Here is a 16271-nt window from a genome sequence, read left to right on the forward strand (position 1 = left end):
TGGGGCTGTGTGACCTGCTGGTCCTTGGGTATCACTGTGCCCCAGAGGTCATTTAAGCGCTCTGTTCTCAGCAGACAGGACGGAGGAGGAGTATACAGAAGGTACTGGTAAACACTGCACACAGGGGACCTGAGAGCTGGGGACATTGAAAGGGACACTGTAAGACTAACCACAGTGGGTCCATGAAGAGAAAGGCAGAGTCAGGTGAGAGAACTAGCCTGGTGCCTCGGCAGACACCTGAGCTCAGGTATCAACTAGAGGAAGCAGGTGACGCCCAGAGGGTGCTGAAAGCCGGGGTGCCCGTGGAAAGAGCTGGGTAGTGGAGGCGCATCCCCTTGGCTCGGGCTGGGGGAGCCGGGTCTTCCCGGCCACAGGCTCAGCTCCCCACCGTGTGGATGCAGTTCTGATGGCTGAGACAGCATGGCGGGTGTTAGGAGCTGGCTGGGCACTCCCGGCCCACAGGTTACTGTGCCTCTTGGCCTATGTTGTGTCGTCTGTACCAGGGAAGTCCTCTCTCCTCCCAAACTACCTGGGAGACTTAGATAAGAAAGCATATGTGAAGTGCTTAGAGCAGCTCATGGCACACGGGAAAACTGAACATGCTCTCCATAGTGGGGACAGTGATCATTTGACTTCCTGCAAGCATCATCTAGTCAGCTGAACACAGGGTTGGCAAATCTGGCTCACTGCCTATTTTTATAAATAAAGTTTTATTGGAACATAGCCATGCTTATTCATTTACCCATCATCCTCCATGGCAGAGCTGAGCAGAGGCAACAGAGACCCTACGGTGACAAAGCAAAATGGCCTCTTATTAGAAAACGGGCTTTTGTTATTTGTCCCTTTATAGAAAAAGTGCCATCCCCATCTTCACAGATGACTAGAAAACCAGCAGTTTCATAGAATTTGCTGAAAAAGACGATACATTGGAGCAGTTAAGGGGAAGAAGTCTGGATGCTGATCCCTGCTCTGTGACCTTAGGCAAGTTACCTACCTACTCTGGACTTGTCATTCCATAGGCAAAACTGCAGTGATACATGTAGTATTAAGTGGGATCCTGTCAGCACAGGGTCTGATGCTGGCAAAAGCAATATAAAAAGTAGCTACTATTGTTAGTTATTAAGTGTCAACTGCCAGAAGGCACAGAGAAACTCCCAGAAGAGGGTCATCGCTGCCTACAGCTCTCTTTAGAGAACACCCAGCAGTGAGCCTGTTCAAAGCCAAAATATATGTGAATGTCAAAACTGAGCTCTAGCTTGCGACACACCCAGTAACGATTCCAACTCCCTTTCAGTTAAAGCAGTAGATCAGAACAGGAAAGGGGGGAGCCAAGGTCAAGGCTACAGCATCTAGCATAGTAGCTTCAGTGCCCGGCACATAGTAGGCACCCAGTATTCACTGCCTGAAAGAACGGAGGCTGGATATGTAACTGTAAAGGTGATTTGCCTGTCAAAGAGCCCCTTTGATCTCTGCTGAGACCACAGTTAGTCGGAAGAAAAAATGTCTGCTGCCAGTATTTTAGGGTCTGAGGGAGGAAAGCGGTATGCTCGACACGAGAGGAAACGAAAACGAGCAAGCCGCCAAGGCTTCCGTTGCAGGACGGAGGCAGTGCAATAGATTCCTGGGGAACAGATGGGCAGAGAAAAATATTTTAAAGGCAGAAACAGGCTCACAAGGTCATGAGTCGGCCCAAAATAACTGGGGACACTGAGCAGACAGATGCAGGCGGTGCATCTTGATGGAAACGAGGCCAAGCTGATAAGCGAGATAGTCTCCCCTCACCGGGCACCCGACCTCCTGCCCGGGAGGCCTCTGCATGAGAAAGAGGGGCTTCAGCAGGTATGGGGCTTCCTCTGATCCTTCCCCTAGTGCTCTGATTCCCCAAGTCCCTAAAAAATTGGAAACCACTGCATTTCCCGGGAGCACGTTTGGGAACGCAGATCCAGGAGCTATTTTTTTCCCCCAGACATTTCATGACTCTAGTTTCTGCAACAACAGGCACTGGTGATGCTGCCAAGCTGCCAGAGAAGGGCACCTTATCGTCACAGTCACGACTCCAAGAACCCGAACCGGTTACCGTTGGCAAGGGCGGAAGGAAGTCCTTTGTCGTAGCTTCTTGGAGGAGCAGAGGAAGATCAGGGATTTCGAGGGATCCTTGTTGTACCTTGGTCTGCGCCCTCTCCCCATAGAGAGGTTGCCAGTGGCTATTCAGAACCACCAGTGGGGACTGTGTAGCAGTGTCACAGTGAAGGCTGCAAATAGCAGACACTCCACCAGTGGACACCCAGAGGAGCATGTGTGGGGAGGAAAAGCAGGTCCCTGCGTGCCCAAGCCAGATTCTTTTTTGCTTAGACTTCCTCATTTCCTTGAAATAACAAAACTAATTCCCTTTCTGCCTATGGGCCACAGGAAGTTTCTGTTGTTTGCAATCCAGAAATCTTGTGTGATACAAAGGGTCTTAGTGGAACCCAAGGGAAGGCATTGGAACTGCCTTCACAAGGAAGTGAGCTAGGAACCAGCAAGTCATTGGGAATCAAGATAGCTTTCTCCTCCTGTGTCGGCTGGGAACACATTCAGCTTCCAATAACAGAAACTGGATGTGGGCAGATTGTAAAGCTCCAGATCCCCACTCACATCAACCCTGGCTTTGACTGATGAGGTCTAAACAAACACAAGGCAGGTAGAGACTTGAGGGCTGCTTGTGCATCAGGGCTGGCTCTCACTGCCATGTCTGGGGACCTGTGACCACTGCCGCACGAGCGAGCCCCATCTGGCCTGCTGGTGGTGACCAGCTTGCTGAGCTAAGACAAGCTGTTGCAGCTGGAGGCCCCTCTCACGGGGTTTCTCAACCTCACTACTACTGACATTCGAGAGGAAGGGATTCTTTGTGGCGGGGTGTTGTTTTGTGCCTTTAAAAAAAATCCCATAGATAATAGTAGCACCCTCCTGCCCCAGAGGTGATAATCAAAAATTATACCCAGACATTGTCAAATGTCTCCTGGGGCAGGGGTTGTCTACCTCGCCCCTCCTTGAGGTTACTGACCTAACCCATTTGTCCGCCAGTGACCAGGCATGAGAACAAGGCCACCCTAAACAATCCAGCTCCGGCCAAGCCATCCTAGATGGCAGAAGTGCCCAGCTTGATCCATGGACTCATGAGAAATAATATTTGTCATTCTGGGTCAATAAGTTTGGGGTGTTTTGTTGCCCAGCACAAACGTTCCCATGTGACTCGGTGGCTTCAACTGGTAGGGGGCTATCTGTCCTACAGTACAAGTACAGAGGTGAGCAGTTCTACACTCTTGGGTGGCTCCAGGCACCCCTTGCTCTTGTCTTTCCGGTCTACTCTCCTTGGTGGGGGAGCTCTGGCTGCTGCTTCTTCTTTTTTTTTGGTTCCCGGGGATTGAACTCAGGGACACTCGACCACTGAGCCATGTCCCCAGTCCTATTGTGTATTTTATTTAGAGACAGGGTCTCACTGAGTTGCTTAGCACCTCACCATTGCTGAGGCTGGCTTTGAACTCACGATCCTCCTTTCTCAGCCTCCCGAGCCTTGCTGGCTTCTTGCTTTTTATCTGATGATCCCCAAAACAGTTTGCTCTTGCACCAAACCTGAGCCCCAGGACCAAAAGGGGGCAGGGGGCAAAGGGGCAAAGCTTTCTCCAAGGGAAGCCCTCCTGGGGCTTTCCTTTATGTCCTTGGGCAGAGCTCACACTGCGCCCTTGCTAGCTGCAAGGGAGGCGGGGAAATCGAGGGCGCAGCATTCAGCCTCTGAGGCAGGATACGCTCGTTGGCGCCCCCTGGTGCCTGCAGCACCCGCTCGCTTGGGGGCTCCGGGTTCCTGGTCTCTCTACTCTTTGCAGCTCCGACCTTCTGTTTCTGAACACCGTGCTACAGGAAAGGTCCTCGCCAGCCTTGGAGCGGCACCTTCTCTCTCTGCCCCAGCTCCACCACTGTCCTGAATGGCACCCTAAGCGCAGAGATGCTGATTGGCCCGGCTGGAATTAGGAGGGAAATCGGATTGGCCTGGCTGGGGTTGGGTAACTACCACCCAGCCAATCAGCGACGGCCAAGGGAGCCGCTCAGGGGAGGGAGGGGCGGGGCCGAGGAGAAGCCGCCTCCTTGGAGGAGTCAGGAGAATAAATTGCCCTTCGGAGGTGATGTTGATAGGCTAAACCTTAACACGTTCCTTTGAAAGAACTAAAGTATGGGGATTCATGAAGCCATTGTATATATACCTGTTCAACGAACAATGGATTTTTCACACAATTTGGATCTCAAACTTGCACCAGCTCCTTAACCAAGCGATCTGTTCTGGTGCTAGAGAAAAACTTTCTTTGGACTTTGGAGATGAGGTGCCGTTTTCATACTACCAGATTCCTCTTCCAGTTTCTGGAATTTTCACCTTTTCAAGGTCACTGACTTTAGATCCCGCCCTCTGTAAGATTCGCCTTCTGGGGGAGATCACATAAAGAGTTCATGGATTTCCCCTGAGGTGTGTGTGTGTGTGTGTGTGTGTGTGTGTGTTGCTGGGGATTGAATTGAACCCAGGCCCCTGGGCATGAGAGGCAAGCACCCTACCAATTGAGCTGTATCCCCCGCCCTCCCCTGAGTTTTAATTGGTATTAGTAAGACACTTGGTTTTAAAACATAAAAAATATTTTTATTGTAGATCTATAGAATCAATCCTATTCATGACTTCTGGTTCTTCCCCTTCCCCCAACACAAGGAGGCGGTGAGAGGATAGGTGGACAGAGAAAAAGCAGGCCATGGGAGAAACAGAGACGGAGCCTGGGCAAGGAGGGTCCCTCCCAACACCAGGCGAGGGCGGTGCGGCCTCCTGGGCAGTGTGTGTTCTCTGGGAACTTGGTCTGTCCTTGTGGTCTGGGACTGGAACCACTGGGCCATCTTGGTGTGGCAGAATGGACAGGATGAGATGGAATTAGAAACTCGGGTTCAAGACCGGTTCCTGAATTTAAAGCTGTGGGATTCTAGGCAGGTCCGTGAACCCCCCTGGGCTCAGCTTCTCAGCTACAAAACGGGGAGCACAATATTCTTGACCTCCTTGGGCCCAGGAAGGATTTAAAAAGTGTTTTGAAAATTGCACGAGAGTGCCATAGGAATGTTAGTTGTTATTATGGAAGCAATTAAACTGATTGGCATTCTAAATTTATTACAATAAAGTCAGCTCTAAATTCCCTATGGCCTGGCCCAAGAGCCCTGAGCTTCCCCTTCTGCCTGATGCCAATGACAGTCTTGGATTTTCTCCACTACGGGTCTCCCAGAGCTCCTTTAGGGTGTGATGTCATGACCCAAATGTGAAACTGTGTCATTGTACATACCAGACTGAGGAGTCTAGGTCACAAACATACTTTCACATACCTGAGTTTGTACATATTCATAGTTATTAAAAAAAAAAAAGAACCCCTGTTCCCCCACACTCTCAAATACATACTGTGCAAAATACCAGTCTAGAAAGTCAAACGCTAGGGTAAAAATCTTTAAAGTCCTACATAAAACGTCTTAATATTTTGACATGGAGGAGTCAAACCGACTCACGGAGAATCACATGAGTCTGGGTGAGACGACATTGCTCTAGTTCCTTCCACCAGGCTTAGAAAACAACAGGCTCTGGCTGGGTTTGCTGGATGTCTCTTTATTCATCTCTCTTTCTTGGTCCATCTTGGAGGTGGCTTTTTTGGCTCCAACCTTCAACAAGCAAGAGGCACAAACTCTAGAATTGCTGTGAGATCCCAACATGTTCCACCCAAATGGTTTCATTTGATTTGGTAACCAAAAGAAAATGTCGCACACACGCGCACGTGCACACACACACACAGATCAGAGCAAGGAGGAGATAAAATGGCTCATCATTATCACACTATCCATTGACAAGCTGCATTACTGTTTGGGGTGCGCCCTTCCAGCAACAGCTGTGGCTGGCCCCTTTTACATCCTTGTTTCGTGGTCTGGAAACCAGGAACTGTGTATGGTGAACACATTCGCAGTGATGCAGTCTCTCTCCATGGGCTCTCACTGCATGAAAGGTGTCTTCCATCTGAAGGTTTGGAAGGAGAGCGTGCAGACTGCTCAGGGGAGCACCCTGTCCTGGAAGGAGCATCCGGACAGTCACGATCTGACTCTGCTCCCAGGTCTTAGTTGCTTGGTCCCTTGTCACAGCCGGGCTTTTTGGAAGATCTCTCCCAGGACTTGGGGTTGTGGGCTCTGACATGCTATTCACCCCCTTCCTGTCAGTCACATGGCTGGGGACAAAGCCATCAGAGGCCTGGAGGGGCACAAAGGACCAGAAGTGTGTGTGTGTGTGTGTGTGTGTGTGCGTGCGCACGTGCATGCGCTAAGTTCTTTTCACTTTAGGACAGGTTTAAAAGTCCCCTTCTGAGACCTGGGCCAGTGGCTGAGGGTCTGGAATGCCATTTGAGAACCTGCCTTCATCATGTTGGGCGCGGTGGCACACGCCTGTAATCCCAGCGGCTCAGGAGGCTGAGGCAGGAGGATCACAGGTTCAAAGCCAGCCTCAGCAACAGTGAGGAGCTAAGCAACTCAGTGAGACCCTGTTTCTAAATAGAAAATAGGGCTGGAGATGTGGCTCACTGGTCGAGTGCCCCTGAGTTCAATCCCTGGTACAGCACCCCCCATGCCAAAAAAAGGCTGAGAACTCTCCAGTAGCCCTCCAAATAAATATTGGTTTGAGTGACCTGGGGGGGAATGTCATAAACCTCTCCCCTCTGCACAGCCTTCCCTTTATTTGATTTTCAATAAAATTGCTTGTCTGCGAATGGTTTTCGAGTGCCCGAGCCCTGATGGGGGGTGCAATATTGGCTGTGGGACCCAGAAAGTTTGTTAAAAATAGTCCCATGGGCTGGGATTGTGGCTCAGCGGTAGAGCGCTCACCTGTGCGGGACCGAGTTTGATCCTCAGCACCACATTAAAAAAATAAAGGCATTGTGTTAAAAAATAGTCTCAGGTCCTGTCAGTCTCCACCCCCAGATCTGCCAACAGCCTGAGGCAGAAGGACCACGGATTCTCTCTTCAGTGTGACAGGGAGGGGCAGCAGAAGGCAGACTGGGCGACCTGACTCACCCTGGAAGAGGTGGTGGCTGGGGCCTGTGAACCTGTGTGGGGGGTGGAGGGCAGGGGTGGGGGGCCCCCTGGCAGAGCCCAGCCTGGAGAGAGGCCAGAGCACCACCATCCCCCGCTGAGGTTTTGGAACCACAAGCCTCCCCCTGAGGACCAGAAGCCAGGCTTTAAACAGTGACACCCAGGTGGAAACCCACTCAGGATGCACGGGGTGGCTGTTCTGGAAAACCACAGGCCTGGGCTCTAGCGAGCTCCCTGCCCATCCTGCAGCCTCCTGGTCGAGGCCCTTGGACTCTGAAATAGGATCCTGGGCTTGGCCCTCGGCCTTGCCCTCAGGGCACCGTGCCCACAGTCACTATCTAAGTGGTGCTTGTTTTGACCTTTAAAAAACCGGTTCCAGGCTGGAAGCCAGAGGGGCCTGGATTTTTATGTTTTCATTCTTCTAGAGCCGTGTTTCTCAGCCTTTGCCTTTATCTGTCCCTCCCCTGTGGATGTTTTTTGCTAATCCCTCCCACTCTATGAGATTTTAATATCACAGATAGCACTATGCGTGTGCGCATGTCCCCCCCCCCCACGCGCGCTCGCACACGTTGAGTAATCCTCACCCCAGAGTTTGGGACCGATGTGTTTCAGGTTTTAGATTTTCCCTAGTTTCAGAATAGTTGCATACCCAATGAGATATCTTGGGGATGAGACCCAAGTTTGAATACCAGATTCATTTATGGTTCATATACACCTTACACACACGCATAGAAGATAATCGATACAACATTTTAAATATTTTGTGCAGGAAACAGCACTTGCAGCATTACATCAGCACTCAAAATGTTTTGGATTTTGGAACATTTTGAGTTTGGGACTTTCAGATCAAGGACATATTTGTGCTTTATATGTAAAGAATAAATGTTGGCGGAGTGTTGTGGCACATGCCTGTAATCCCAGAAACTCAGGAGGTTGAAGCAGGAGGATAGCAAGTTCAAGACCAGCCTTAGCAACTTAGTGAGGCTCTGTATCAAATAATAAAAAGGGCTGGGTGCTGGGACTGTCGCTCAGCAGTAGAGCACTTGCCTAGCATGCGTGAGGCGCTAGGTCCGATCCTCGGCACCACATAAAGATAAACAAAGGCATTCTGTCCATCTACAATTACAAGAATTTTTTAAAAAATTAAATAAACAGGGCTGGGATGTGGATCAGTGGTAAAGCACCCCTGGATTTAATTCCTGGTAGGAAAAAAAAATGTTGACTCCCTTGGGGGGACACTGCCCCCGCTGAATGCATGATTGTCCTGGACACATGGTAGGCAGCTGCCACATCACGGGCTCTCAGTAGGTGTCTGTCGAATCGATGAGGGACAGGACAGCACCTCTTTTTGTTCACTCTCCACTCCCCTGTGCCCAGCACCCTGCCTAGCCTTAACTGGGTACTCAATAAATTTCTGGGTTTTTCTAGAAGACTAGAAACTAGATTTTCCTCTTTGGCATACAACCCGCACACAATTATAAAAGATTGTTAGCTGCAGGGAAAACAATTTAATGAATGGCATTGTGAAAGACAAACAAGAAGCCACGGGGCCTAGACAGAAAGTTCCAGAAGCTCGCTAGAGAGGGAGACTGTGATGAGTGGGCCAGTTGAAGGGGTGGGTCTCACATGGCCTGTCTTTTCTGAGGTGGTCATGTGGACTCCATCACCTCAGGACTCCAGGCCACCCACGCTTTGTAAGGAACCTGAAGACACCTTTCTGCACCATGGAGATCTAGACACGAGGCCTGGCGTCCCTGGCAGGAGGGCTGGAGGATGGGACGCTCATCCGCACCTAGTGCAAGCACCAGCTGCTCCCGGCTCCTAACCCTGAGGCGGCCTTCACAGCTCAGAGGCAGGACGGTCCTGCGACTTCAGGGCCGACCCCACAGCTCAAGGAAGCCTTCTGCCTTATCTCAAGGTGTCCGCCTGCCCGGGGTTTGTCCTGTGTGTGGATGAGCAAGTTTCCAGCCTCCCTCTGTCCCACTTTGCAGGGTAGCACAGTTCTCAGAACTAGGGGACCCTTGGGATGCTCTCTGTCCTGACATCTGCTCTGAGCAGTAGCTACCTTCCTGTCTTAGGACAGGGGGATCGAGAACCGGCTTCTGCTCTCACATGGAGTATCTGATTTTTTCCAATGAGGATTTTACCGTCTCAGCATAACTGTGGTCTTCTGTCAAACATATTTCCTCTCACGTTCAACGGAAAGGTGCTGATCTCTCCGCGAGCTCGCCTCTGCCGCGCAAGGCGGGCATCTGGCTGGGGCAGTTCCAGCATCAAGGCCGAATCGTGAAAGGTAACGGTTCAGATTTCACAGCCTTGATCCTCAGCTCTCAAGAAAAGGGCATTCTGGAGGGCACCTCCTTGAAAATCAAGCCACACGCCACCCAGATGGGATCAGCGATGGCCTGGATGGGACACCTGAAGCAGGGCCAGAATCACTGACCTGTGTCAGACCTGCAGCGGGCGCCATCGGGGGCTCTGGAGGGGTCAGTCTCTGCAGCAGGCACCTCATCTTAAGTTGGGACAGTAACAATGCCCGTCCATAGGGTGTCGTGGAGTTTAAGTGAGACGAGCCATGGCCTGTGTCTGGCTCCATGCCTGGCACATAGTAGGTGCCTGGTTCAGCACATGGGCTGCTGCTGTCACCTGGGTACCCTGCTGCTGACCCCCCTTTCCTCTCTTCTCTTTCTGGCTCACCTGGAAATCTGAACTCTGCCTCGTGGCCTTCACCATCTCTATAAACGCTCGTCTCTTCAACGTGGAGAGAACAGGGCCACCTTACACTTAGGTTCACCTCTCTGCTTTTTGTTGCCTCAAAGAAAATGGATTCTTCTCAACTTTTAGAGTCCGTTTGGGATGCTGGGGCTTCCCTGGCCAGGGGGTGATGATGATGCCTCCTGGGAGGGGTGTGGCTGGGGGCAATGGCCCACCACCCCGACGAGCCTCCTGGGGATCTCTGTTCAGATTCCAGCTAGGAGGAGGCTGGTCGGCCAGGGTCCCCACAGAACCCTGCACTCTCCTCAGGGACCAATCTGCTGCAGCTGGTGGCGGAGCCTCCCAGAGCAGGGCTGGACGTCCCCAGAGGGGGTCTCTCCTAAACATCCCCATGGTGTAGGTGCGAGGAACTGTCAGGGATCACAGCCTGTTTGGAAGCCAGCACCCCAACTCTGGGGCTTGCTATTTCCTTGGGGTTTGATTTGCAGTTGCTGACCCCGGTGTCCTCAAGACCCTGCACCTCAGGGGCAATGCCCAGAGGAAAGAGCCTCCCGAGGCGCTGAGGACACGACAGTGAGCCAGCTGGGCCTCCCTTTCAGGTGGTGGTGGGTGAACGTATGGAGGCACCTGGGGAGGAAGTTCCAAGAGCCCCGAGCTCACCCGAGGATCACCAACCAGATGCTTCCAGGGGCCAGCGGTGCAAAAGAAGGGGGTCAAGTGGGGGAGGCAGCAAACCCAGGAGCAGCCTGTGTCCTTTCTAAGAGGCCTGGGAGATGGTGACTTGTGAGGTTGGTCACCACCATCTTCCAAGTTCCTCAGAGAGGCCAGAAATCCAGAGTATTCTGTGGAAGGGCCCTATTTTGAGATGTTACTAAAAACAAAACTACAGACCAAAAAGACCAAACAAAAAACCCACCCAAACTAGAAAACACCCCGTGAGCCAAGAGAAGTGCATCTGTGGCTGCCGTGTGCCACAGCTACCGCGAGTCCCTCTCTTTGGCAACCAGTCGGGGCCCAGGAAGCACTTGTTGACAGGTCCCAGGTGAGACCCAGGGTGCCCCACTCACTCGCATTTCAGAATCATAGTTTTCTAAAGTAGAATAAGTGCGTTCAGCACAATGTTTAGGACCTACTTGGACGACCCAGTCTAAGTAAACTCTTGGCTGCTTCTCTGAAATTCAAATGTGGCTGGGCATCCTGGTTTACTTTTCCTCCCAGTTGGGCACCCTACTGGGCTCTCCCCAGGCCTTGGAGGAAGGCCCTTTATTGGCAGGTAAAACTGGTGAAGGGAAGCTGCTCTGGGGAGCAAGGGTTGGGGTGCCCAGGACCAAGGCTTCAGGGAACTGGAGTCTGAGCACTGCTCAGTCCTGGACTGAGTCCAAACAGTGGGCTGCTGAGCTCTGAAGAGCAGAGCCTGGCCACCCGCAGTCCTGCTTTTACAGAACTTGACTGGACTCGTGGGATGTGGGGACATTGGTCTGTCTCAGGGAACTTCCTCAGACATGGCTCGGCTGACACTGTGTTGCTTCTGCACTGTGGCCATTTTTAGGAACATGGTACATTATGCCACAGTGTCCCCTCTGGGGGAGTGCCCAGTGTGGTCTCTGTTCTAATGCTTGTGTGCATCCCACAGACACTGTGAACTGGAGGCCTAAGTGGTTTTCCCTCTCCCATTGGCTGCCAGGAAGCTCAGAGGCACATGAGGCTCCCCTTGGCAGGTGTGGAAGTCATTAACAGTCGGGACTCCATTCCCATCCTGGATCCTTTTATGCCCACTTTTCCTGATTTATTTCATTCCTAGGACAGGATTCTTGGGGCTCTCATGCCTCCCTTCCTTTGTCATGAGCTTGTCAGCAAGTCCCCAATTCATTTAGTGCCTGGGATGGTGCCTCTGCAGCCAAGGCACTCTCGAGTTCCCTCTCCCCTCGCCTCAACGCACTGGGGCAGACACTTACTGGTCTTTTCGGTCATTTGTTCAAATATTGGGCAGGGGCTGGGGCTGGACAGGGATTGGAGTGGAGGTGTGCGATGTCCCTGGGACGTCCTTGGGGTAGCACGGCTGGCATTTATGCTTCATGGGCTCTTACCCTCTGCAAAGACTGAATCTAGTTTGTGTCTGGCTGCCTGAGCAGAACACCTTTCCATACCTGCCGCTGATTCTCTTTGAAGGAACAGTTGCAAGGTGCTGAGTCTTTTGCATTTCTGTTTTCAGGATCCTCTAAATGTTCCTGAGTGAAAACATCATGTGAACAAGAGTGTTTGGTATGTCCTCGCCTGTACCAGTCGGGGACACACCTCTGGCATTTCGGGGAGACGCTGGGATTCCCTGGAAGGGGTGGGCAGAAGTGGGGCCACCCTTAGCCACACACTGCACCACCCCACCCACGTTTTACCTTCTCATCTTTGCAGGGGGATCGGGGGGAGCCTTGCCGAGTCCCCCAGTCCATTCCAGCCTCTACAACATCTGGAATGACCCTGGGATACCTAGGGTCACTCCTTGGTCAAAAACACACAGGAATACCTGGCCCAGGAGAACCTTGGAAAATAGTGAGTTCAACAGAATGTGAAGTTGTCGATGGTGGCCAGGGAACGTGTATCTAGTGGCCCTTATTTGCTTCGGGTTTTATAAATATGCTCTCATCGAATCTAACCTTATGAGCTAGATACTGATCTTTATTGTAAAGACTAGGGATCTGAGCTAATTACATTGGGAGGAGGCTGGGGGCTCCAGCCCAGCTGAGACCACCTGGCCAGCTTTGATTGGCTGGAGCCTGGGAGGGGAGCTGGGCGGCTTCTCTGGCTGCAGTGGCCTTTCTCACACTAAAACCCTAAGGAAGGTCTGAGAAAGGGCTGCCGCTTCCCAAAGGGCAACTTCTGTGCATGTCAATGTTTTCTATTGAAAATTCCGGGCTTAACCCATTCACAAGAAAGTCTCGGCTCTTTCTTGGCCATGGCCCTGGTTGTATTCACCGAACAGAAAAGAGAGCCTTACAAAGGAGCTGCCAGCTTCAGGGGACCAGGGGAAAGTCTCAGGGCCGTGTGGACTCATCAGCTGGCGGGCAGTTCTCTAAGAAACACAGGAATCGCCCCCCCCCCCACCCGAATTGACATTCTCACCCCCAAGGAGTTGGGTAAGGAGTCTGCTGCCTGCCAGAGGCCACTTCCCCCACAGTCCTGGGAAGTAGGTTCTGTTGTCACAGTACTGTTGAGAAAACTGAGACATAGGGGTGAAGTCATTTGTCACCTGGGACACTGCTGCCTTATCTAGAGATGTGGAAAGTGGACGAGACTTGTGCTCCTGCCCAGCCAGGCATGATCTCCCCTGGCCTCAGTTTCTCCTCTGAGGGGCGGCTCGAGGCCTCTCTAGGTTGGGCTGTCACTGTTACCCTGTCACCTGGAGAGAGCTTGAGGGACATCCCAGAGTTGGGAGGCCCAAGACCAGGATGTTCTCTGGAAATGTCTGGCGCGGAAGTTTCCCCACATATTATAGCAAGTCTCATTTGCACCATCAAAGGGAAGTAGACGTGTGATTCTGGAAAGTTCTGCTTGGTGAAAAGATGCTTAACATTCAAACTGCATTGGTGTGTGTGTGTGTGTGTGTGTGTGTGTGTGAGAGAGAGAGAGAGAGAGAGAGAGGCGGCGGGGGGGACTGTTTTGAGGCTCCAGGGGAGCAATCCAGTCCATCTTCACGGACAGGTGCTGAGATGTTATCCTGGAGACTTTGAAAGAGCTAAGGCTCCTTGTGAAAATATTAAGTGTAACACTTAAGAAGAAAAAAGTTCTGTTTTCCTCTAATGTGCATTTTAAAAATGCAAGTATGCTCCTAGGTAGGATCTGATGGCAAGACAGATATAAACAGCTTCCCTTCAGAATCCAGCCAAACTGTAGAATTTGTTATTCACCCCCCACCCCACCCCAACTGCTAATAACGAATACCTGGCTGGGGTAAGCGCCCGCGGCTGAGTGCCGGGATGCCCAGATGAACACCTGGAGCGCTGGGGCTGCAGGGTTCGGGGGGAGCACAGTGACCAGGGCTGGAGGGAGGGTCCGGGGGACCCTGCTTGTGCTCCTGCACAGCCAGGCATGATGTCCCCTGGCCTCAGTTTCTCCTCTCTGAGGGGCAGCTCGAGGCCTCTCTAGGCTGATGTGAGCGCCCTGGGAGGGACCCGGCAGCCCTTCCTGTCCCATCTCCCTGCTCTGTGGATTCCGTGCAGGGAGATCCCCAGCTTTCGCTCTTCTGGGGGTGACACAGGTTTCACTTGGCCGGTTCAGACCTTCCGCCGTGGGAGGCTGGCCGGTGCCAGGCTGGCAGGGCTGATGGTGTGGAAGAGGCCTTGTGAATAATGCATGCGCGCTGATTATGCAAATCCCCTGTCCCTGCACTCCACCCACGAACCACAATGGGCTTTGTGGGGCCCTTTGCTGTCCTGTTCTGTGGCTGCTGTCTCTGCCTGGGGGCTGGGGCTGCCAACCCTGGGGGGCACCTCGGGAAGGAGCGGGCTCCCCAGAGGGCACATCAAACCACATGTCAGACGGGGCGCTGGCCAGCTTTGCTGGCAGGCTCGGTGCAAAAGGACACTGTCTTCCGCCCGCGGAAGCCCCGTGACACACGTGTGGGGCCTGTGATGTTTAATTCAGAGCAGGGGATGCTGGAGACAGCGGGTCTGGGCTCCCTCAGAGCTTTCCTTCCCAGGCCGGTTTGCAGAGTGGGAGGGGGCTTCTGGGAGCCACATCTGCACCAGATGCTGGGATAGGAAGGGGGGGCCTTCTAGGGGAGCCAGCCTCTTCAGAGCTCAAGCAGGTGACACACAGTGTGCACGTGCACGCGCACACACACACACACACACACACGCACGTGCGCGCACACGGTTCTAAAGTGAAAAAGCTAACAATTATCAGGGGGCCCTGAGGGCCAGCCCAGCACAAGGCACAGGAACCAGGGCCAGAGACATCTGCAGCCAGGTCCTGGCTACTGCGTGAACTTGGGCGAGTCTCAACTCTCTGAACTCAGCTGCCCCATGTGTAAAATAGAGACCCTCGGACCAGCCAGGCAGGACTGTTGGGCTTGGGAGAGAACTGGATTGTGAATGCACACCACAGGCAGAGCCCTGGCCTGGCCTGGCCGCAGAGCGAGGTTCCACTGAGAAGAGCTGGCCCAGTGCCCAGGGAGTGGCCGAGCTCTGCTCTAAACCAAGGTCTGTCTAAAGCTCTTCTGCCACCTTCCTTTCTACCAGTAAATGTGTTGTGCATGCCCTGGACCCTCCCGGGGCCACCGTCTGCCATTTCTAAGGGGGCAGCCTCGGGGGCTCCGCCCCAAACAGAGGTGCCTCACCTTCTGCTGCCGGATGGCCCTGTTGAACCTCTTCTCCTGGCTCAGCTGGTGCTCCGTGCGCTCCAGGGCCTCCTTCAGCAGGGCCTTCTCCTCCGTCTCTTTGTAGATGTCGTCCTCCAGCTTTGCTACCTGTGACTGGTACATCTGGACGGACACTTTGCTCTGCCTGGGCACATGGAGAGACAGACAGGGTCCCTGGTTCCCCTCATCGTCCCCACTCATGGTCCATGTCCTCAGATCAGTGGCCCCTCCCAGTGCTCGCACATGGGGCTGACTTAGGAGCTTCCTCCCAAGCCCGAGACAGCACAGGGATTTGGGGAGCAGAGGGCAGCACACACAGCTCATGGGCTGGACGCATGCAGCCTGGGGTGGTCCAGGCTGTGCTCCCCACTCCCAACTTCCCTGGGACACGCAACTCTCGGGGACGGATGGAACCATCAGAGCCAGACCAGTGAGTCAGGGAGGCTGACAGCAGGTGCCCTCTGCCCTCAGAGCGCACAGAACACAGGAGCCGAGTGCTCCAACTGCAGCCTTTTGATGGACAGACTCACCCCGCTGGGCCTGGCTGTTGTCCCCCCAGCAGTCCTGTGCCAGCCCCAGGGGGCTGCTGCCTGTGCTCAGCTGGAGGGGGCCAGGCGGTACCTGAGCCACTCCACGTCCTGCTCGTAACCTTTCAGCAGCTCCTCTTTCCTCTGCAGCCGGGTCTTGAGCTGGGTGATCTTGTCAAACACCAGGTCCAGGTCCCTTTGTCGCAGCTGGTTGACCTTCTCCCTCTCTTTGGCGGACAGGTGTTTCATGGACACGTGACCCGACATGTCTTTGATGTTCATCAGGCTTCCCAGAGTCCTGCTCATGTCCAGGTACTGCAAGGAGAGCCAAGGGGCCTCAGGGGCGGTGCCCGGCCCCCAGCTGCTCCCAGAAGGCAAGTGTCCGGTCTGCTTGGCCACCCTCTGCCACTGCAGACGGAAAGCGGGCTTTGTTTGCCCCGCAGCCACTCACGCTAGGCCTTTTTGGGACCCCCCTCGCTTTGCTGGCTCTCGAGGCGTTGGACTGGGCGGTTTCTGAACCGCGTTGGGGTGACAGACAGGCCTCGTGGAGTTTTAGA

The 16271-nt window shown here is 53.3% G+C and overlaps 1 protein-coding gene and 1 long non-coding RNA gene across 10 annotated transcripts in view; one reads left to right on the plus strand and one right to left on the minus strand.

Annotated features, from left to right (window-relative positions):
* LOC124110140 (uncharacterized) overlaps positions 1-16082 on the plus strand; it is a 27886-nt gene extending 11804 nt beyond the window's left edge. Inside the window, exon 4 of the long non-coding RNA XR_006857183.2 lies at positions 15955-16082. This is a non-coding gene — a long non-coding RNA (uncharacterized LOC124110140). The remainder of the gene's footprint in view (positions 1-15954) is intronic.
* Positions 4655-16271, minus strand: part of Fhad1 (forkhead associated phosphopeptide binding domain 1) — a 117742-nt gene continuing 106125 nt past the window's right edge. For 6 of the 9 annotated variants that reach the window (XM_058571141.1, XM_058571139.1, XM_058571140.1 and 3 more), the window contains 3 exons: positions 15809-16029; positions 15167-15332; positions 7849-12062 (listed from right to left, as the gene is read on the minus strand). In XM_058571141.1, coding sequence (XP_058427124.1) covers positions 11940-12062; positions 15167-15332; positions 15809-16029 — 510 coding nt within the window. In that variant the 3' untranslated portion in view covers positions 7849-11939. Of the gene's footprint in view, positions 5710-5730; positions 6109-7848; positions 12063-15166; positions 15333-15808; positions 16030-16271 lie in introns of those variants that run through there. The other 3 variants (XM_046469263.2, XM_046469261.2, XM_046469262.2) reach the window with 3 other exon arrangements.

The sequence above is a fragment of the Marmota monax genome, unplaced genomic scaffold (assembly GCF_021218885.2).
Source record: "Marmota monax isolate L192 unplaced genomic scaffold, Marmota_monax_Labrador192_F-V1.1 WCK01_AAM20220418_F8-fsc00008, whole genome shotgun sequence".
Classification (NCBI taxonomy): Eukaryota; Metazoa; Chordata; class Mammalia; order Rodentia; family Sciuridae; genus Marmota; species Marmota monax.